This window comes from Sminthopsis crassicaudata, chromosome 2 (genome assembly GCF_048593235.1).
Source record: "Sminthopsis crassicaudata isolate SCR6 chromosome 2, ASM4859323v1, whole genome shotgun sequence".
Taxonomy (NCBI): Eukaryota; Metazoa; Chordata; class Mammalia; order Dasyuromorphia; family Dasyuridae; genus Sminthopsis; species Sminthopsis crassicaudata.
Window position 1 is genome coordinate 503,449,852 of NC_133618.1, and position 23,231 is coordinate 503,473,082.

General features: G+C 34.6%; 1 protein-coding gene and 1 long non-coding RNA gene across 9 annotated transcripts in view; one reads left to right on the top strand and one right to left on the bottom strand.

The window, feature by feature from the left end:
- LOC141557770 (uncharacterized) overlaps nucleotides 1-23,231 on the top strand; it is a 57,088-nt gene that overhangs the window by 21,679 nt on the left and 12,178 nt on the right. The window lies entirely within an intron of this gene.
- Nucleotides 5,442-23,231, bottom strand: part of TTF1 (transcription termination factor 1) — a 44,325-nt gene continuing 26,535 nt past the window's right edge. For all 7 annotated transcript variants that reach the window (XR_012486894.1, XM_074293942.1, XM_074293945.1 and 4 more), the window contains 3 exons: nucleotides 16,936-17,001; nucleotides 12,825-12,910; nucleotides 5,442-6,016 (listed from right to left, as the gene is read on the bottom strand). Coding sequence is in view for 6 of the 7 variants with exons in the window: in XM_074293942.1 (XP_074150043.1) it covers nucleotides 5,832-6,016; nucleotides 12,825-12,910; nucleotides 16,936-17,001 (337 nt within the window). In the remaining variant the exon portion in view is untranslated. The remainder of the gene's footprint in view (nucleotides 6,017-12,824; nucleotides 12,911-16,935; nucleotides 17,002-23,231) is intronic.

Here is a 23,231-nt window from a genome sequence, read left to right on the forward strand (position 1 = left end):
AGAATGTGAGCTCCTTGAGGGCAAGAATTGGCTTTAGTCTTTTTTCTTAGTCCCAGTGTTTAGTATACAGTAAGTACTCAATAAGCACTTATTGACTGACAATTTAATAAAAACAGTGTCTGATAATTTATATAATCTAGTATACAACTTCCTACCTCTCCATTATGAGGGGGATAGGGGACAAGGAAGGAATAGGCATTTGTAAAGTGCCTATTGGCACTGTTGACAGGGCTGAACCCTGAAACTGTCCCTCATGAATTTTGGGGGGAACAAGTGAACTCTAACTCTGAAACTTTCTTCTGAGAGACCCACCTTTCAGGGAAGGTAAGTGGTCTCATTCAGTTGGAGATCTGGCTAGAGATTAGTCCAGGACCACTCCCAGTAGCTCACTCCCAGTTATGGACTGGCTTGAAACTCCAAGATAAGTACTCTCGCCCTGGGGGCATTGATAACATTGAAGGAATCTCAATGGAAGCCCTAGCCCCAGACTGCCAATAAAAGACAACTCTGAACACCAAATTTCTGCAGAAGTCCAAAGTAGGATTATGCTTTGGCAATGAAGCTCTCTTCTTGGCAAAGCTACCTTCCAGGATTCCTGCCTGCTGTGGAGGTATCCTCTTCTCAGTGTGAACCTTTATTTCTCTAACAGGACCTTTTGCCACTAAGAAGTTTGTCTTCCTAGCAAAGCTGGCTTCTTGGTGCTAATAAAAATCCCTTTTCTTACTACAAACAGATTTTGAATTTGTGAATTATTTCACATTGGACCTGTGCCAACCAGAGGGGATTCCCCATATCAATTCTCCACCACTAGTGCATCACTGTATGCTAAGCTTTTTACAAATATTTAATCCTTACAATCACCTTGAAAAGTAGGTGCTATTATTCCCATTTTACAGTTGAAGAAACTGAGGCAGACAGACTGTGACTTGCCCTGCTAAGTGGCTTGACTCTGCTAAATCTTTGAGGCCAGATTTGAACTCTAGTCGTCAGAACTTCAGGATCTGAGCTCTAACCCTTGTGTCATTTAACTGCCTCTATTTTGAGGCTAGAATTATGTTTCATTATCTCTTCTTCTCAACTTATATTATTTTTTACTTTTTAATAAAAGTTCAACTTCCTTTTACTGATTTTTCATTTATATTATAGTTGTATATACATATTCTGTTTTACATTTGATTTTGCAAATACTCCCATAATTCACTGAATTCCTCACATATGGCATCTCTTATTGCACCATAATATTCCATTATATTCATATGCTATATATTTTTCTTCATTACACAATCAATGGATATCCATTTGTTTATATACTGGGAAGAAAATTTTGATACCCTACTCACTTTAATCAATATTCAGTTCATGGTGATTTTTATGGAGATCAGTGATTGATGCTAGAGAGTTAAGATAAATTTATTGTTAGATTAAAAGATATAGCAAGGGGGCAGCTAGGTGGCGCAGTGGATAGAGCACCAGCCCTGAATTCAGGAGGACCGGAGTTCAAATCTGGTCTCAGACACTTAACACTTCCTAGGTGTGTGACCCTGGGCAAGTCACTCAACCCCAACCTCAGGAAAAAAAAAAAAAAAGATATGGTAGGACCAAATACTCTTTTGTGAATGTGATATTGACATTACATATTAGTTATATCATTGTAGTTTACAAGATAAAATCATCTTATTTTGAGAGAGAGAGAGAGAGAGAGAGAGAGAGAGAGAGAGAGAGAGAGAGAGAGAGAGAGAGACAGAGAGAGAGAGAGAGAGAGAGAGAGAGAGAGATGGGGAGGGTCAACCTTCAAACAAATTAATAGGGAATTTGCAATTAGTTTCACATGCTCCATTATCCAAGTGCATTTGCTCAGTTCTAGCCCTTTACAGATCTCAATTACTTAGGGACCACTGGTCTCCCTAAATAAATTGAATATTGCTATTTCAGTTTTCCATGTTTGCTGGCTGAAAATTTTTCAGACCACAATATTGTAGCAAAATACTATGGTCTTTGGAGAATTAAAATTGCAGGTGACCAGAGGATTGGAAATCATGATGGAATGGTGGTAATACCAGAGAAATTAAGGTGAGAAGAGATTGCTTTTTTAATCTTTAATGTGGAGAGTTTAAGCTACCTGACTGAAATGGGAATATACTTCCAAAGCATTTGGTCTAGAGCAACTGAGGCATACCCTTTATATAAGGTTTTTTTAGCAAGCAAAATGTAGAAGTGAGAGTGCAATTAGTTTTGTAGCTGTTGCTATCTTTACTTCAATAAGAGGAGAAAGGAGTTAACTTGGTATTTTCAGCTTAGAGATAGTGGCTCAGGCCCTGCCAGACAGGGGAGTAGGACCATTCTTAGATAGATAGGGGCTATAAAGAGGGCATAATTGCAGGATACAAGATTGTCCTTGACAATAATTTTTATTCCCAATGTAGTTTGTGGACAAGGATGAAGTCAGAGAGGCAAGCACCTGAAGATTGTTTTTCTTTTCTATCTTTCATTATATTGCAATGGTATGTGAAGGCGAGTTGGAGCCTCAAGGTTTAAAGATTTCTTTTAAACTCAGTTTTCCATATTTAACATATATTGGTCTACCTGCCATCTGGGGGATGGTGGGGAGGAAGGGAAAAATTGGAACAAAAGGCCTTGCAATTGGCTGAAAAATTACTCATGCATGTATCTTGTAAATAAAAAGCTATAATAAAACAAGATAAAAAATTAAACTCAGTTTTCAAAGTCTAATTGCACAAATGAAAAAGCTGAAGTGCAGGTGGGTGGGTATGGCCTGCTATTCATGGCCCAGCATAGGAAGGGGGTGTGGTGTACTACTCAGGGCCTAAAATGGACATCACTGGAAACCCCCTAAAAGCAAGGGAACATCAATAATACACATACACGTCAGAGATGGGACTTTTCCTGCACAATAGGAAGCCAAGTAGGATATTGGTTAGGAGGATCATAATATCCCTCCTATTTCTAGTTGACTGTAAGAACATCCTATAATAAATTTCATTGGGAAATATAAAGCTTGTGTATAAGTTTTACCTTTTTCTGCTCCTCTGTGTGACTATTGAGATTTTTGCCTCCAAATATAGGAAGTGAAATAGAAGAGACTTTTTCATTTTAAAACTTTCAGAAAGAACCTTCATATTTCAATCATTGTAGAATAGCTCTAATTTACCTCTTGTTTTCATTAAAAGATTGGAATAAGCTTCTCAGTGATATTTGACATAAACATAATCTTTGTTTTGCAAATATATTACCTGAGCTAAAAGAGGAATGTATTCAGCATTTCTGATAGAAGAGAAAGTAGTAACCACGAAAAGAAATTACTAGAGAATAACTAGAAATTTTTGTGGATCTGTGGAGACTCATAATCATTAGAATTGAGTGGATTATCATTAGAAAGAGAGTAGGATTGTAACGTAGGTTGTAGGTTCTGTAACTGAGATGAGCCATTTGGGATATGCTTAAATAAATGGCTGCTGGCTCAAAAGAAGAGGGATGGTGTGTCCTTACCTATACTTATTAAATTCTTCTTTATTTGTTTTTGTTTAAAGGAAGCAATATTGTCTGGGATCATGTAGCTTTTCTAGTTCTTTTGGAGGATGACACTGAAAGAAACTGGGAAGTAAAATATCATCTATAGAGACTGAAGACCTGAGTTCAAATCCAGCCTCACATAATAGCTGTGTGACAAGGCAAATCACTTAACATCTTTCTGCCAGTTTTTTTTTTTTTAACTACATTGAGTATAACTATAGCTCCCTTTCAGAATGAGGATTAAATGAGATATTATGAAAAATATTAGCACAGTACCTGGCAAATAGTAGGCATTTAATAAATAAGGATTCACTTCCTCTTCCCTTAATAAAGCCCCACTCTTTACATGAAATCCTATCCCCCACTCTCCAAAAAAAATCACCTGGAAGCTAAGCTACATACTACATGCCATTCTGTTGCTATACCTCTAAAGCTTCTTATAACAAAATGCTAATATAAGAATCCACTTTATAAATTCTTCATTTCTTATAAACTGATTCACTTGATGTTACACAACATAGTATTCTTCTTGCTTTGTGACACAGAAGAGACTTGGGAATACAATCTCTCCTCACTTCTGCTTCATAGTACCCACAGCTTTTCTAAACTCTTAATCCTATAGGAAATTTGTTCTGAGCTTTTCATTTATTGGTGGTTGAGCTCTTAAATTGTCTTGTTTGTATTTTGTTTCCAGATTCCCTTCTTTTCCCATTGGCCTAGTGTAAACCCCTGGAAGGTAGAGAATATTATGTATATGCTTTGCCAGCACCTAGCAAGTACTTTGCAAATACTAGATAGGTGAAGATATATATGAATCACTGGAGGAAATACTCTTCTGATAAAAAACATCAGAACCATTTGTGTGGAAGTAACCCAAGAAGATCATAAACTTGAATAGCTAAGTTGCTCTATCATATACATGGGAAGCAAGATGTACACAGGGGTAGCATTCAGGGGATGGGGTAGAATGATGCCTGTGGGTGTCATAGGGATGAGAGTGGGATATGGTTTACTCAGTATGAAGTTCTATATGCAGAAAGTAGGTGGAAATTAGGCAATGTATGTGCTAATCACCTTTCGCCACCTGGTTCCAATCCAATTTTCCAACTTTATTATATTATATATTATTCCCCACTGCACACAATTCAGTCTGTCCAAATGATAAGTGGCAGATCACAGAGAATAGTCTGGCACTTTTCATTCTTATCCAGAAGGATTACAGTTGATAAGTCACATGGTGTCCAGTATGAGCAGTCACAGAAACCAAGTAGTAGGCATAAGTAATAGAGAGAGAGATTGGGATTTGGGGATTTCACCTGTAAGGTAAAAAAGGGATAGAGAGAGCATTGAAAGGATGATTGGGGGAAAGGGCCTTTGTGGCTGGCTATTCCCTTGCAGTCACCCTGGTGGGGAAATGTATGAATTGGATTAAATGGCTACTAAAATCCTTTCCAAATATTTAAATCACTACTCTTCAAGGATGTATATGTGCATATATACATGATATACACACAGAGACATATATATATATATATATATATATATATATATATATATATGAACCCTATTTTATATTCATAATTTCCACTCCTTATATCAAGCATACAGGCACATTCATTACAAGATAAAAAACCTTCATCTAATAGATTTTATACTAGTTTCATTGACTATAAAGAAATGTACATTTAAAAAGAAAATGAAGATATTGATTAATTCAAATAGCAGTAGAAATTGGTCACATTTCATTTGTCAAGAATATCAAACTTAACACAATACAAATAGTATTTTCATAGTAAGTTAAGATACAAATATATCAAAAACTATTTAATAATCTAAAATACAAGTTTGTTTGTTTTTTTTTTTTTTGGTAAAAAGTCACTTTATCAGAATAAAATGAAGACACCAAAGAATAATTAAAAAAAACATTTTTATATAATTATTGATAATTTTACAAAGTACTTTCTCTATAAAAACCAGGGTAATGGGGAGTACAAGTATTCTTATTCTCATTTTATATATGAGGAAACTGAGCCTACTTACATAGCTAGTAAATATTTTTTTCTCCTAAATGTATTACATTGCCTCAATATTTCTTCTTACCTCTTGGGAACTCAGTTTCTCTACTTATAAAATAAGAGGGTTAGAAGACACTTTTAGTATCTCTTCCACGTGAAAATTCTAATGACTGCAAATTAAGACAGAACTAAATAACATAACCCTCCAACTTTTCCCTGTCATTATTCATTAGCAGTGCAATAAATTAAAAAGATAAAAAAATGGAACTTGTGGGTGATCCCACTTTAACTGCTTTCTTCTCTATCTTCTTCTTCACTGTCGTCACTTTCACAAAAAAAAATGTCCTTGAATCGAAAGGACTGTTTTGGCACTTCCGGCTCCTGGACAGTTGTGCCTTCCTTCTTCAGCTTCCTTTTTAACCTTTGTTCCAGTAATGGACGGCTGATTTCATAGAGGTAGTCTATGATTTCTAAAAAGGAAACAATTTAAAATTTAGTCATGTAATCCTTTAATCCCTACCTGCCTCAGTTTCCTAATTTGTAAAATGGGGATAATAGTAGACCTATCTCTCAGTGTTGCTATGAGGATAAAATGAGATATTACTTGCGAAGTGTTTTGTAAATCTGAAATTACTACACAAATGCTGGATATTATTTGTATTTTGTGAAAGTTTCTAATTCCAAGTTAATTTTATATTAAATTCAAAGGGATATCAGCATTTCTAGGTTCAAAATGGTGCAAAGAACCAAAAACTAAGAGACTTTGAATCCAAATCACTCTGGATATAGTTTACAGTATACTAAAATTGCTGACTCCCTTCAGTAGAAACTCCTCCGTACTTTCTTATCCTGTTGTAATTCTTGTTTATGCCTATATTTTTCATAAAACTACAAATTCTGATTGAGACCTTTAGAGTTGGAAAGTACCTCAGAAGTCCCAAGTTTCCAAGGACACACAGGTGTTCAATAGCAGATAAGGGTTTTCAATCTGGGTCATGACTCAAAATGGAATACACTTAGCATACTGAAGTCCTTCCCCTCTATCTTTTAATAGTTAAATACTATATTTAATGAGATATTAGTGAAGCAATTAAAATATTATAATGAATTCATGTTAAATCAATACTGTACGAGGTGATTTGACTAAAAAAATCAGTGATTGATTTTCTTGTTTTTTGTTTTGTTTGGTGAGGCAATTGGGATTAAGTGACTTGCCCAGGGTCACACAACTAGGAAGTGTTAAGTGTGTGAAATCATATTTGAACTCAGGTCTTCCTGAATTCAGGGTGAGTGCTCTATTCACTTCACCACCTGGGCTGCCCCCAGTGATTCATTTTCAAACATAACCAAAATACACAAGCAATGAGTCTTGTTGTCCAAGCACTATTCTCTCATAGCAGTGATATTCATAGGACGTGACCATAAAATAATATGGCTGATTTTTATAACAAACATTCCATTCCAGCCCATGTGTTGAAATGAATGTTATTCTTCAAAACAGTTACACTTGAAAACCATAGTTTTTGGAATCATTCTGATTCTGTTCTGTTCAAACCACTGTTGTAACCTTCTAAGTTACCAGATGAGAAAATCAGTATTATTTTTCTATAGTCACTTTTTTTTTTTTTTTTTTAAAAACAAAAGCCAGTTACTAGCCAGCTTGGCTCATAATACTTTTTTGTCAATTCCAAAAACCAAACTTATTCTCAAAGCATGAAAGTTTGTCATAAATAAGGACAAACATGAATATACTTGCAAAAGAAGAATCCTAAAAATAATCTGAGGGAGAGCAATATCACTGGAAAAAATGAGAGAAGTGTTTCCAAGTGACAATTCTGAAAGAAAATATTCATTTAGCTATCTAAGTATTTTCATTTAAAATCAAATGTATTACTTTATAATCACTTCTCAAAACTATTAGTATTATAAAGAAACCAGTCATATCTCAACGGAAAATAGTCAAAAGATATTAACAAATACTTATCAACAAAAGAACTGACAACTATTAAGTCAATAAAAGAAAACTCTACTTACTTATTAGAGAAATACAAATCAAAACAATCTTGATGTTTTACTTCTCACCCAGAAAAGTGGCAAAAATGACAAGAACATGGCAAGTTGATATGGAGGGATTGTGAGAATACAGGCACAAAAAAATGCATTGCAAGTGCAGTTGTGAATGAGTACAACTGTTTTGAAAAGTAATCTGGAATTCTGCAAACAAAATGACTAATATGTCCATACTTTTTGATCATTACTGGGTTTACCCTCCAAGGAGTCTACTTCTCTCATATATATCCAGCAGTAATTTTTTTTCATAGCAAAGAATAGGAAACAAAGTAGATATAGGCAAAGATGCTATATTCACTTCCTTTCCCCCCCGCATAGTTTTTCCATTTGGTTTAATTTTTCTCTCCCAACATATTCATAAAGCAATGTATATTAAAAATAAATTTTAAAAAAGCCATTTATTGTATGTGATGTCCTTCCAGAGGAAATGATACAAAGGAAGTGAGAATGTTAAAAAATAAAAAATATTCATAAAAATTTAAAAAAAAAAAAAAGTAAGATTAACTTCATAAAGGGAAGAGCACTGATAGGGTAAGAGAAGATGGAGGTTAAATTAATTTAGAAGAAATGATTTCTGAATCTTCTTTTCATCAAGTAGTTCATATCAGGAAGAACAAGAATCACTGGGCACAGCTGGACAGTAACATACAAAGAGCATTACTTGATTTCTAATTTGTTTTTATCTTATAAAATGGTTTTTAGAATCTTAAGTTTCATATAATCACAGTTATTCATTTTATCTTCTGTAATTACCTCTATTTCTTATTTGGTTAAAAACATATATTCTACCCATAGCAGGGAGAAGTATGTGCAATTTGCTTTCTTCTATTTTATTAATTTTTAGTATGAGCTTTAATATTTTTCTTTTTTTATTATAACTTTTTATTGGCATAACATATGCCTGGGTAATTTTTTACAACATGATCGCTTACACTCACTTCTGTTCTGACTTTTCCCTTCCCTCCCTCCACCCCCTCCGCTACATGACAAGCAGTCTTATACATGTTAATTATGTTATAGTATATCCTAGATACAATATATGTGTGCAGAACTGAACAGTTCTCTTGTCGCACAGGGAGAATTGGATTTAGAAGGTAAAAATAACCTGGGAAGAAAAGCAAAAATGCAAATAGTTTACACTCATTTAACAGTGTTTCTTCTCTGGGTGTAGCTGATTCTATCCATCATTTTATCAATTGGAACTGAATTAGATCTTCTCTTTGTTGAAGATATCCACTTCCATCAGAATACATCCTCATACAGTATCATTGTTGAAGTGTATAATGATCTCCTGGTTCTGCTCATTTCACTTAGCATCAGTTCATGTAAGTCTCTCCAAGCCTCTCTGTATTCATCCTATTGGTCATTTCTTACAAAGCAATAATATTCCATAACATTCATATACCACAATTTACCCACCCATTCTCCAATTGATGGGCATCCATTCAATTTCCAGTTTCTAGCCATTACAAAAAGGGCTGCCACAAACATTTTGGCACATACAGGTCCCTTTCTCATCTTTAGTATTTCTTTGGGATATAAGCCCAGTAGTAGCACTGCTGGATCAAAGGGTATGCACAGTTTGATAACTTTTGGGGCATAATTCCAGATTGCTCTCCAGAATGGTTGGATTCGTTCACAACTCCACCAACAATGCATCAATGTCCCAGTTTTCCAACGTTCATCATTATTTTTTCCTGTCATCTTAGCCAATCTGACAGGTGTGTAGTGGTATCTCAGAGTTGTCTTAATTTGCATTTCTCTGATCAATAGTGATTTGGAACACTCTTTCATATGAGTGGAAATAGTTTCAATTTCATCATCTGAAAATTGTCTGTTCATATCCTTTGACCACTTATTAGTTGGAGAATGGCTTGATTTTTTTATAAATTAGAGTCAATTTTCTATATATTTTGGAAATGAGGCCTTTATCAGAACCTTTAACTGTTTCCCCAGTTTGTTGCTTCCCTTCTAATTTTGTTTGCATTAATTTTGTTTATACAAAGGCTTTTTAATTTGATGTAATCAAAATTTTCTATTTTATGATCAATAATGAGCTCTAGTTCTTCTTTGGTCACAAATTCCTTCTTCCTCTACAAGTCTGAGGGGTAAACTATCCTATGTTCTTCGAATTTATTTATGATCTCGTTCTTTATGCCTAAATCATAGACCCATTTTGATCTTATTGTGGTATATGGTGTTAAGTGTGGGTCCATACCTAATTTCTGCCATACTAATTTCCAGTTTTCCCAACAGTTTTTGTCAAATAGTAAATTCTTATTCCAAAAGTTAGAATCTTTGGATTTGTCAAACACTAGATTGCTATAGTTATTGACTATTTTATCTTGTGAACCTAACCTATTCCATTGATCAACTAATGTATTTCTTAGCCAATTCTTACCAAATGGTTTCAGTAACTGCTACTTTATAATGTAGTTTTATATCAGGTACAGCTAGGCCACCTTCATTAGATTTTTTTTTTTCATTACTTCCCTTGAAATTCTCAACCTTTTGTCCTTCCATATGAATTTTGTTGTTATTTTTTCTAGGTCGTTAAAATAGTTTCTTGGGAGTCTTATTGGTATGGCACTAAATAGATTAGGGAGTATTACCATCTTTATTATATTCGCTTGGCCTCTCCAAGAGCACTTAATATTTTTCCAATTAATTAAATCTGACTTTTGTGTGGAAAGTGTTTTGTAATTTTGCTCATATAATTCCTGAGTTTCCTTTGGCAGATAGATTCCCAAATATTTTATACTCTCGACAGTTATTTTGAATGGAAATTCTCTTTGTATCTCTTGCTGTTGGATTTTGTTGGTGATGTATAAAAATGCTGAGGATTTAAGTGGATTTATTTTGTATCCTGCAACTTTGCTAAAGTTGTGACATTTCTAATAGTTTTTAGTAGAATCTCAGAGAAATTCCTCAATTGATAAATGGGGTAAAAAAAAAGTTTTTAGAAGAAATTAAAAGTTACATGAAAAGTTGTTCTACAATATTGATTAGAAAAAGGCAAAACTTTGCCTTACAACTCTGAGCTACCACCTCATACCTACCAAAAATGAAAAATGCTGGAGGATAAAAGAAAATAGTTATGTTAATGAATAATGAGCCAGTGTAGTAGGGAAGTAGTGCAACATTCAGGAGAACACTCTGGAAATAGGTCCAAAACTGTATAGCCCCTTTGACCCAGAAATACCACTGCTGTATCCCAAAGGAGATCAAAGAAAAAGATAAAGGACACCTCTCTCTCTCTTCTCTCTCTGATTAGATAGACAGACAGACAGACTTCTCCAGAGTCACACAGCTAGGGAGTATTAGGTGTCTGAGACTAGATTTGAACTCAGGTCCTCCTGACTTCAGGGTTAGTGCTCTATCCACTGCACCACCTACCTGCCCCTGTCAGTTCTTTTAATAATAGCAAAGAATTGATAGTTTGGTTTTCTCATTACCTACTCTAATTCCTTTAACCTCTTTCTTGACTCTTATTGCAGAGGCTAGCGTTTCTAATACAATATTGAATAATAATGGTGATAGTGGGAGCTTTAATATAAAGGTCACATATTCTACTTATAAGTTAGTGAGAACACTATTTATAAATTTAAAGGATCCCAAGTCTGTAGTCCCAACCAAACCACACCTCAGCACGCTAGAACTTACAGATGTGATCTTTGACAAATTTTGGAGTAAAAGAAATGTGTAAACAGTTTGAAAATAGGCAAATTCTCTTCTATTTTCAAATGGGGCATGAAGTAGAGTCTCTAAACTACAGACCAATTAAGTTAATCTTTTTGGGGGGAGAAGAGAGGATATTTACCTAAAATAATAATGGAGGAATTAAGGGATGCATGATGCTTGCCATATATTATTAAAAAGGAATTTTACACGGAAAAGGGAATTGACTTTTGTCTCATTCCAAAAAGGCCAAATTAAGAACAATTCTTAAGGAAACATCCTAAAAGTCAAATCACAGAAAGTCATCGAAGCTGATTGGAGTTATCCAACAATTTGACAAACTGCCTGCTTTATCAAGCAATAGTATTCAGAGGCATGATGGCTGTCATGCTACATTTGGATGCTATATTTGGTGGTGACTAGACCGGATGATGCCTATAATACTTATGAATTCTAAAAGTGTCTGTTCCTGTGTGCCTTTTGATACTTATTAGGGTTCTCCCAGGGAAACATCTACAATCCCTATTTCTTTATATTAAGCATAATTAATCAACAGAAATTTTTATTTTCCTTGTCCTGTGTTTTTTTTTTTTCCTCTCAAATTGTTACTTTATTTTTAATTTTTAGGTCTAAATTCTCTCCTCTTTATCCCCTCTTCTACTCACTGAGAAAGCAAGAAATGATGCCTAATATACACATGAAGTCATGCCAAATATATTTCTATGCTAGTCACGCTGCAAACAAAAAATGAAAAAATAAGCTTTGATCTGTATTCAACAGTTCATCAATTCTCTCTCTGGAGGCAAATAGCATTTTTAATAGTCATTGATTGGTATTGATCACAGTAGCTAATTCTTTCACAGTTGATTATTATTGCTCTTAACACGTACAATGTTTTCCTAGTCAAAAACTAGGAAGAGCACAAAAAAATACCTCGTGGGTATAGTTAATCTGTAGCAAGCTAAATGATTTGCATTCAAGAATTGTCATAAAAAACCTCACTGAAGATATATAGATTATCTAGATAGACAAAAAGCTGCTTTATTATCTAAAAAACTCAAAATACAATGAAAGCTCTCCAGCATGTTGGGTAAATGCCCTCTATGGGGCATTTAAAGAAGAAAAAAACTCACACATTAAGAACAAGCATGGATAGGTTGAAATCTGGACCATTAGAAGGAGCCCCCACATTTATAAATTCATGGGATGTATTGATATATTGTGACCCCAAAAATTTATGTTGAGATTTGAAACTACTTTGTAACATACCTATGATGCCATGCCATGCTAACAATGTAAATTGTGGTTGCGATTTTTTCTATTAGCATAAATGAATGATTATATAAAACTCTCAACACAAACCCCATTTTTCATGTTGCACATTTTATGGAGTCAAATGGAGAACAAGTAGAAATGCTTGATATGAATTTGAAGTCTGGGTCCATAGATCAAAAGCTAAGAATCACTGATCTAAGCCAAATATCCCTGGCAACAAAGGGAAGTAACATTGCCCAATTAAAGACTACTGACCTGGGAAGGTTTTCTTCTGCCAAAGAGGAACACAGGTAGCTTTCAGTTTGTAAAATTTAGATTGTACATAGGATGGAGGAACATCTCTAAAACAAAAAACAAAATAAAATCCCAAAAGAATAAATATATTTATATTCAGCATTTATCAACTCAGAAATTCAATATTATGAAAAACAAAGTTTATTATTAGCATCACTATTAATATTGTTTCAGCATTGAGGTATTCTTTGGCAAAGATACTGGAATGGTTTGCCATTTCCTTCTCCAGATCATTTTATGGATGAGAAACTGAGACAAACAGGATTAAGTGACTGCCCAGGATCACATAGTTAATAAGTGTTTGAGGCCACATTTCAATACATGATGTGTCTTCCTGATTAGAAATCCAGTGTTCTATCCACCTAGCCACCACCTAGTTTAGTTACCTATAAAATTATTACTACCAATACCTAATTACAATGGCTGGAAATGGATTTTTTTAAAAGAAAACACATCAGAAACCACTATTCTTTTGCTTATAAATAAAAGCATCAGCATGATAAATGTGGAAATATGTTTAAAAGAATTGCACGTGTTTAACCTATTTTGTATTGCTTGGTGTCTAGAGGAGAGAGGAAAATATGGAACAAAAGGTTTTGTAAGGGTGAATGTTGAAAACTATCTGTGCATGTATTTTGAAAAATAAAAGCTACTATTAACAAAAGTAATAAAGTCCTTCACAGTCAGAAAAAAAATAAAAATAAAAGCACTGAATATAGTGTGCACCTGAATTTAAACTTGTTAGGGAAACAGAATTTCTTTTCCTTTTTTTCCTCTCCCATGAAAATAAAGATGAAATAGGTCCTTCGACATCATCTAATCAAGTTCGCTCAATTTTAAAGATAAGAGGCCCAGAGAACCTGTTTAGATCTCAACTTCCTTTTCTATAAAAGGAGGGAATTGAACTTGATGACCTTTATGGCTCCTATTGCCTGAGAATCCAAGATTTGCTCTAAAAGTTTCACAGCTAAGAAGATGCTGAATCCAGGAATAAAACAGCAGTACCCATGTAATATTCTTGAGAATGTACAGCAAGATTTAATTTTTCATTTTAGAAGGTTCACACCTTATTTTTAAAAAAATTACTTTTCAAGATTTTCAGCTTATTTGACATTTTCTCAGTTGTAATTAACAAATCACACAAGCATTTATAAATACCTACTATGTGCCAGCAACTAGGAGCTGGGAATACAAGAGTCTGTACACTTAAGAAGCTTAAAACTAAGAAAGGGAGACAGCCATTTATAAATATTTCCTGTAAAAGGCACAAGTTGAACTTCTGAAAATTTGAATATCAGAGACTTTAAGAAGTGATAAGAAGAGGAGGACAGTTTTGGTGAGGGGAAAGACTAAGACAAAGGTATGGAGATAGGATATGGAGTTTTGTGAGGATTAGTGAGGAGGAGATTTTGGTTTGTCTCATAGGCTATGGGAAGGGGAGAAAAGAGGTTGGATATGAAAGACTGGGGCCAAGTTGTGAGGTCTTTAGAAGTTAAAGAGAGGATTTTATATTTTATCCTATAGGTAAAGCCACCCCTGGAGTTTATTGTCTCTCAGATTTCTATTGCACATTTCAGGATCTAGGGATAAAATAAACTTCTAGGGAGAGAAGATTGTTATGGCAAAGTAAAAAAGTCTGTAGGAGAGTAATGAAGATATGTCATCTGAGAAATGGATGAAGAAAGGAGGATTCTCATTTACAAAATGAGAAGAGAAGATTCAAGATAAATGCAATAGCTATCCTCATGTAATCCAAGGCTAATCCTATGGAAGAGGAAACTTGTGCTATGGAGGCAAAGAGCAAATCTAGGAGCAATGAATAGAAGTTAATAAGAGACCACATTAGGGCTAACAGGTGGACAAAAAGCCCCTACTCAGAGTGGTTGCTTTTAGAATCAGACTAGATGGCTGCTGCTGACTCTTCCAACAGGAAAATTGATTCTAATGTCAAAAGTGAAACAGGGATTATGAAGTCTTTTTTTTTTTTTTTTTGCTGAGGCAATTGGGGTTAAGTGACATGCCCACACAGCCAGGAAATGTTAAGTGGCTAAGATTAGATTTGAACTCAGATCCTCCCGACTTCAGGGCTGGTGCTAATTAGGAAGTCTTTTTTTTTTTTTTTTTAAATAGCTTTATATTTATAAGATATATGCATGGGTAATTTTTCAGCACTGACAATTGCAAAACCTTTTGTTCCAACTTTTCCCCTCCTTCCCCCTATCTGGTCCACCCTCTCCCCTTCAGATGGCAGGTTGGCCAATACATGTTAAATATGTTAGAGTATAAATTAAATACAATATACATATACATGTCCAAACAGTTATTTTGCTGCACAAGAAGAATCGGACTTTGAAATAGTGTACAATTAGCCTGTGAAGGAAATAAAAAATGCAAGAGGACTAAAACAGAGGGATTGGGAATTCTATGTAGTGGTTCATAGTCATCTCCCAGAGTTTTTTCACTGGGTGTGGCTGGTTCAATTCATTACTGCTCTATTGGAACTGATTTGGTTCATCTCCTTGTTGAAGATGGGCACGCCCATCAGAATTGATCATCATATAGTATTTGTTATTATAATGATCTCCTGGTCCTGCTCCTTTCACTCAGCATCAGTTCATGTAAGTCTCTCCAAGACTCTCTGTATTCATCCTGCTGGTCATTTTTTACAGAACAAAAATATTCCATAACATTCATATACCACAATTTACTCAGTCATTCTCCAATTGATGGGCATCCATTCATTTTCTAGTTTCTAGCCACTACAAAAAAGGGCTGCCACAAATATTCTTGCACATACAGGTCCCTTTCCCTTCTTTAAGATCTCTTTGGGATATAAGCCCAGTAGTAACACTGCTGGGTCAAAGGGTATGCACAGTTTGATAACTTTTTGAGCGTAGTTCCAAATTGCTCTCCAGAATGGCTGGATGTATTCACAACTCCACCAACAATGTATCAGTGTCCCAGTTTTGCCACATCCCCTCCAACATTCGGCTTTATCTTTCCCTGTCATTCTAGCCAATCTGACGGTGTGTAGTGGTATCTCAGAGTTGTCTTAATTTGCATTTCTCTGATTAATAATGACTTGGAGCATCTTTTCATATGGCTAGAAATAATTTCAATTTCTTTGTCTGAGAATTGTCTGTTCACATCCTTCGACCATTTATCAATTGGAGAATGGCTTGATTTCTTATAAATTAGAGTCAATTCTCTCTATATATTGGAAATGAGGCCTTTATCTGAACCTTTGACTGTAAAAATGTTTTCCCAGTTTATTGCTTCTTTTCTATTAGGAAGCCTTTAAGAAGAAAATCATACGAACTAAATAGGTTAACGAAGGCTATTTTGCCAATATGGATGTCATACAGCACTACCAAAACAAATAGATAAATATTTTAAAAGTGCTTTGTGTGTATTTAGCATAAATGTAAGTTTATGAATTCTAAATTTGTTTTGCAACAATAAAACAAGAATCTGGTAAATATTTTCACTGTGAATAATAAATACACAGAAACATAATGAAAGAGATCACTTTTCTCTTTTATTCTTATATATTGTTATTGACCAATCATGCTGCCTCTGAATAGTGAGGAAAATAAACTTTAGGCAGTTTGGGAATGCTAAGTATTTAACAACCAGATCTCCAAAAACCCATTTGACATACTAGTTTAACCTGAGTACAGCCAATTAGTTTTGTTTGAGTATATATGTTTGTAATATAGTTTAAGATGATAGAAAAAGCAGATTGTTCATTTGAAAAGAAAAATTAAAGGCCTTACACGTCTGACTAAAGTATAATGTGGTTGATATTATGGTCAATCATACAAAGGAAAAGTGAAAAATGTTCATTGTCAAGGAGGCAACCAAAATAAAAATTCACTCATATCTTACTGTTTAGGTATTATATAAATCCTTTTTTTCTTTTTTCATATGATTCTTTTTGCGAATAAAGTAAATTTACCAACACTTCCCTAAAAATCTCAAGTGTTAGTTTTACATTGTTCCTAAAAATTTACAAGCCACCTCTTTAGACTGAATCCTTCTGATTAGCCTACCATCAAAGAAATGTTCTTACCCAATGGCACCAGCAAGATGCTCCCAATTAATTTCATTAGCTTCTTGTACATTTGTTTGATATAACCTGAGAGGAAATCAAAGGTATGTGTTAATAAAATCTGTTGTATTTCAAGTCATTTATCAACCAAACAATAGTCCCTCAAAAAAACAATAAAGCAGATTTGTCAAATTATAAGAGCCAGCCTAGGAAATAGTAGCTTAGCATTTGAGAAATCCAAGAACACAAAGTCTTGGAGGAAGAATTCAGTAACTTATGAAAAAAACTAGAAAATACATTTAAAAATAGTGTTCTGAAAAGATTTAGACTTTACCAAATTACCACAGGAGTCAAAAAAGTCATGATTTAAAAAAATTAAGAACGTCTGGTTAAGATCAATATTGCATGCAGTGCACCAAAATTAATTCCTAATGGAGAAGAGATTAAATCCAACAATTCACACAATTTAAAAAATTAGAGAAGAATGAAAGGTTTTTTCAAAACTGTGGTTAGGGTCATAACCAGACAAAGATGAGGATATTACCAAGGACAAAATAAAGTTGTTGATTTCAATTATTTACAAATTAAAAGATTTTGTATAAAAACCCATGTAGCTAGAATCAGAGAAACCATAGATGGGACTCCTCCAAAAATCATTGCATCCAATATCTCTGACAAATTCACCCAAAATCTCTGACATTCAAATTCTCTAAGAAACTGACACAAACGATCAAGATTCACTTCCCTATTGGTAAGTGGTCAAAGCCCATGGGCAGTTTTTAAAATAATACATGCAAATTATCAACATTTGTGTGGAAAATGTTCCAAATGATTAAATATTAAGAGAAATGCAAATAAAACCATTTTGAAATATTATCTCATACCTGTCAAGTTGACAAAAATGATAAAAGATGGAAATAGTCAATGTTAAAGAAGCTGTGAAAAGGGAACATTTTTACACTAATGGAAAGCCAAGAATTTGTCTAACAATTCTGGAAAAACATTTGTAATTGGGTGTAAAAAGTAAATTGGGGGAGCAGCTAGGTAGTGCAGTAGATAGAGTACCACCCCTGAAGTCAGAAGGATCTGAGTTCAAATCTGGGCTCAGACACTTAGTACTTTCTAGTTGTGTAACCCTGAGCAAGACACTTGATCCCAATTATCTCAGAAAGAAAAAAGAAAAAAAAAAAAAAAAGGTAAGTTGGATAGTCATACTTTTTGACTTAGAAAACCAATGACTAGACTTTTAACCCAAAGAAAGGCCTTGTTTTTATAAAAATATTCAAAGCAGTACTTTTGGTAGTAGAAAAAACTTAAAATAAAATTTAGATACATACTGGTTAGGAGATATCTGAACAAATGGTGACACGAATATAATGGAATCAGCAAAACATGGGAGGACAAGTATGAACAGAGGCAGAAGTAGTACAGAGTTGAAACAATGGACACAGTGACCATAAACGAAGGTACCACAGAATTCAGATCAAATACAATGACCAGCGTGAGTTCCAGATGACTGGTACTAGAATGCATTTCTTCTGTGTTGAAAGATATTGTCCTATAGGTGTGGAATGTTGCACAAGTTGGTTGCTATTATTAGATAGTTTTCCTTAACTGCTATTTTTTAAGAGAAGATATCTTTTAGGGATATATGTATGATTTATTGAGAAGTGATTGTAAAAAAAAAACCCCAAAACCCAAAGAGGACCAAGAAAGCATTTAAAAAACAAACTTGTAAGCCCAAATATTTTCATGTCAAAGGTTACAACTTAAGATCAAAACCCATTGAAACTTTATTTTCTACTTAATATTATTGAAATTATGATTCATGGTAAAGACAATTTACTGAACACTACAAAGCTTACTCACCAATTCTAATCTATCTACACATTGCAACAGGAATATGAGTCCCTTTACTGGCACTGGGTTAAGACACTACCTATACTAGGTTGCAATCCTGGGTTTAAGACCCAGGTCAAGGAGATGTACAAGTATACCAGAGGTTAGGGCTGCAGGAGAACTGGAACACTGGTCACAGTTTCCAGGGTGGAAAAGAGTGCTTGTGGTCACTCACAGACCAGAGCCCAAATCAGGAGATTAGTAAAATATCTTTTCCTTATTACTGCTCTGTAAGAAATGACCAGCAGGACGAATACAAAGAGGTTTGGAAAGACTTACATCAACTGATGCTGAGTGAAATGAACAGAACCAGAAGATCGCTGTACACTTCAATGTTGTATGAAGATGTATTCTGATGGAAGTGGAAATCTTCAACATAAAGAAGATCCAACTCACTTCCAGTTGATCAATGATGGACAGAAACAACTACACCCAGAGAAGGAACACTGGGAAGTGAATGTAAATTGTTAGCACTACTGTCTATCTACCCAGGTTACTTATACCTTTGGAATCTAATACTTAACGTGCAACAAGAAAATGGTATTTATACACATATATTGTATCTAGGTTATATTGTAACACATGTAAAATGTATGGGATTGCCTGTCATCTAGAGGAGGGAGTAGAGGGAGGAAGGGGATAATTTGGAAAAATGATTACAAGGGACAATGTTATTAAAAAAAAATTACTCATGCATATATACTGTCAAAAAAATTTATAATTATAAAATTAAAAAAAAAAAAAAACAAACCTTTTCCTAGATCATACTCCTTAGAAGAAATGAAAACTTACACGTCTCCATATTTCTCTCTTAAAACAGCTGCACAAAACCCTGAAGTTTGTGACTATGTCCTCTGAGTTGTCTGAGACAGACAGCTTCACTTTAGCATAGAGTTAAAATTAAGCTAAGAAATAGGTTGGAAAAATGAACAAAGAGTAGAAAAAAAATCCTAATTATATAGTTACTATGGAGACAGGGAAGATCAAAACACAAACTCAGAAGAAGACAACAAAGTCAAAACTGCCATCCAAATCTTCAAAGAGAAATATAAATTGTTCTCAGATCATGGAAGAGCTTAAAACTGATTTTAAAAAAATCAAGTAACAGAAGTAGAGGAAAAATTGGTAAGAGAAATGAGAGTGATGCAAGAATATCATGAAAAAAGAGTCAACACCTTGGGGGTAAAGGAGACATTAAAAAGGAATAAAAACAAAACAAAAACAAAAAAAACAACCTCCTTAAAACTAGACTAAGGCAAATGGTAAAAGAGGCACAAAAATTCAAAGAGAAGAATGCCTTGAAAAACAGCATTGGCCAAATAGAAAAAGATAATACAAAAATTCATGGAATAGAAAAAGATCTAAGAATTGTATGTATAGAATTGAAATAGGTATTTTAAGTCTAAACCTCCATTTGTGCCAATGATGAATTCATTATTCCCCAAACTGAATTTTCCAGCCAAGCTGGTTTATTCATTACCTCCCAAGTATAGTTTAATCCTTAACTCCAAAGCTTTTCTCATGTAGCTCACTGTATACTTGGCATACCCTACTCCTCTCCAAATCTTGCCTGTCCTTCCAGAGCATTTAGTATCCCATATCTTCTTTGAGACTTCCCTTCCTATTCTAGTCTGTGGTTTTCTCTGTCCTTTAGAGTCCTTTGATCAGGGGCTACTAGAGCCAGTTCAGGTCAGGTAATGCCAGTTAAAATATAAAATGGGAAGTGTCAAGTTGATAAATGAATAATGCAGAAAATAAGCATTATAGATAGGGGTGCATTGATAAATTTTTAACAAGCAGATCTCCAAAATCCTACCCACACCCTTTAAAGTTTCATCTGCAATAAAATTTTCCTATCACCCTCTTAAATTTAGACAATTAACAAAATAATACATCAAGTCTTGATTTGAAGGGTTTGCAGATTTCCAAGATGTAAATGATCACACTGAAAATTTTCTAACTGGCATTACCTGACCTGAACTGGCTCCAGTAACCCCTGATCAAAGGACTCTAAAGGACAGAGAAAACCACAGACTAGAGTAGGAAGGGAAGTCTCAAAGAAGATATGGGATACTAAATGCTCTGGAAGGACAGGCAAGATTTGGAGAGGAATAGGGTATGCCAAATATACAGTGAGCTACATGAGAAAAGCTTTGGAGTTAAGGATTAAAGTATACTTGGGAGGTAATGAATAAACCAGCTTGGCTGGAAAATTCAGTTTGGGGAATAATGAATTCATCACTGGCACAAATGGAAGTTTGGACTTAAAATACCTATTTCAATTCTATATTGGGCAGACACATTTACATTCTTTTCTAAATTTTTACATTATGCTTCATTTTCTTTATTCTTTCCTTCAATCCCATCCCATTCCTATTTTTTCCTAGCACATTGCCCCACAATCTATTTCTTCTCAAATTTTCACTTTTTTTTTTGTATCAACTCAGATCTTCCACATCTCTTAAACAAACAAACAAAAAAACAACTTTCATGCCAACCTGTGATATCCTTGGCAATGAGGTTCTATGTCTTTTCTGCCTCAGACAGCTAAAGTCTTAGGAAAGGATGTCTACTCTCTCCCTTTCACTTCTCAACCCTCATCACTCAACTGAAACTGTTCCCTCCCAGATTACCAATGGTCTCTTAGTTGCTAATGGTTTTCTCTCAGTCTTCATATAACTTCTATAGCTCTCAGTCCTGCTCTTCTGGACACTCTGGACAGCCCTGCCCTCCTGCAGTCTCTCTTCTCTGTTTTTTCATGACTCTGTTCGCTCTTGGTTCTCTAGCATATACAACTCCTCCACTAAAGTCCCCTTGGCTGGATCACCCTGCCCTCTAAATGTAGGGTTTTTCCAAGTCTTTTTGATTTTAGATTTAACAATCTACTCTCTATACCACACTTTACCTCTCTAGAGCAGACATATAAACCCAGTGGTACACAATATTTTGAGTAGTAGCATTAACAAGATTAAAATGTAATTGGGAAATAACTAACAAATAAAAAAAGAAAACATTAGGACATAAACAATGTTAATATATAATTTCCTCTACCAAAAGAGCATATAGGGATCCTTATATACTGTTTAGTAGCCTTTTTCTCTTTGAGTTTGACACTACTCTTTAGAAAACTCTTTTTGAGTTCTAATACATGACAGTGAAGTGTACTGATATGCAGCCAGATAAATGCTGCAATAATATTTGTTTTTTTTTTTTAAATACTTCAAAGGATATGAATAGACAATTTTCATACAAAGAAATCAAAACCATTTCTAGTCATATTAAAAAATGCTCTAAATCTCTATTGATTAGAGAAATATGTAGAGAACTCCCAGGAAGCTAGATACTTCTGTAACTGGAATGTTCCCCTCCTCCTAAGATTAATCAAGAGTGCATTTAAGCTTGAATTTACAAGAAAACATAAGGTACTGGAACAATTACTGGGGCACTGTGAACTTTAAATAAGATTGAGCCCCTAGAAACTAAGATGCTTCAGAGAGTTAGATCACAGAAAACAGAAGCCAGGGTTGGTTACAGAACTAAATTTTTCATAGTAACATATTGTTTTTCAGATATATAAGCAACATGATTTCTCTCATTAAATGGCTCTATTGAATATTCAGCAACTCCATCTCCTTATTTTCACCACTAGCCCATTTGTTGTGCTGACTACTATAAATGGCTCCCAACACGGGGCCCTGGTCCTCAAACAGCCTACAAAGGAAGCAGAGACATGATGAGGAACCAGTATTGAAGATGGTCTTCTAGTAGTTGGTACCCCTTAGGTAACCGGAGGACAAAAGTCCTAAGTCCAGATAAGGGGAAGGCTCCAGCAGGACTGCTCACTGGCATGGTTCATTTTTTATTTTTTGGAGCAAACGGAGACACAAAACAATGGGAGGGCAAATAGTAAAGGATTAAAAAATGAAGGGAAAGATCTTAAACTTTTACAATTAATTATGTTAAAAGGGGGAGCAAAGGAGCAGCTAGGTGGTGCAGTGGATAAAGCACCAGCCTTGAAGTCACGAGGATCTGAGTTCAAAATAGGCCTCAGACAGTTAACACTTCCTGGCTATGTGATCCTGGACAAGTCACTTAACCCCAATTGCCTCAGCCCCCCCCCCCAAAAAAAAGAAAAACAATACACCCTTGTTCCTCAGCAGCCCCCAAATCACTATCAGTGAATGGGAAGCCATAATAGAAGCTTTATACAAAGTATGTAAAGAGAAAGGTCCTCATACAGTCTCTTCTGATACCTTCCTCTTTGTATGACATTATAAAAATTTGCTTATCAAAACCAGGAGAAGTAAAGCCTAGTAGAACTTTGAAAATCATTCTTAATAAACAAAACAAAAAAAGGGGGAGGGGAGAAAGGAAGTTCCCCAAGAACAGACTTGCTTATGCACCATATACCATTAATT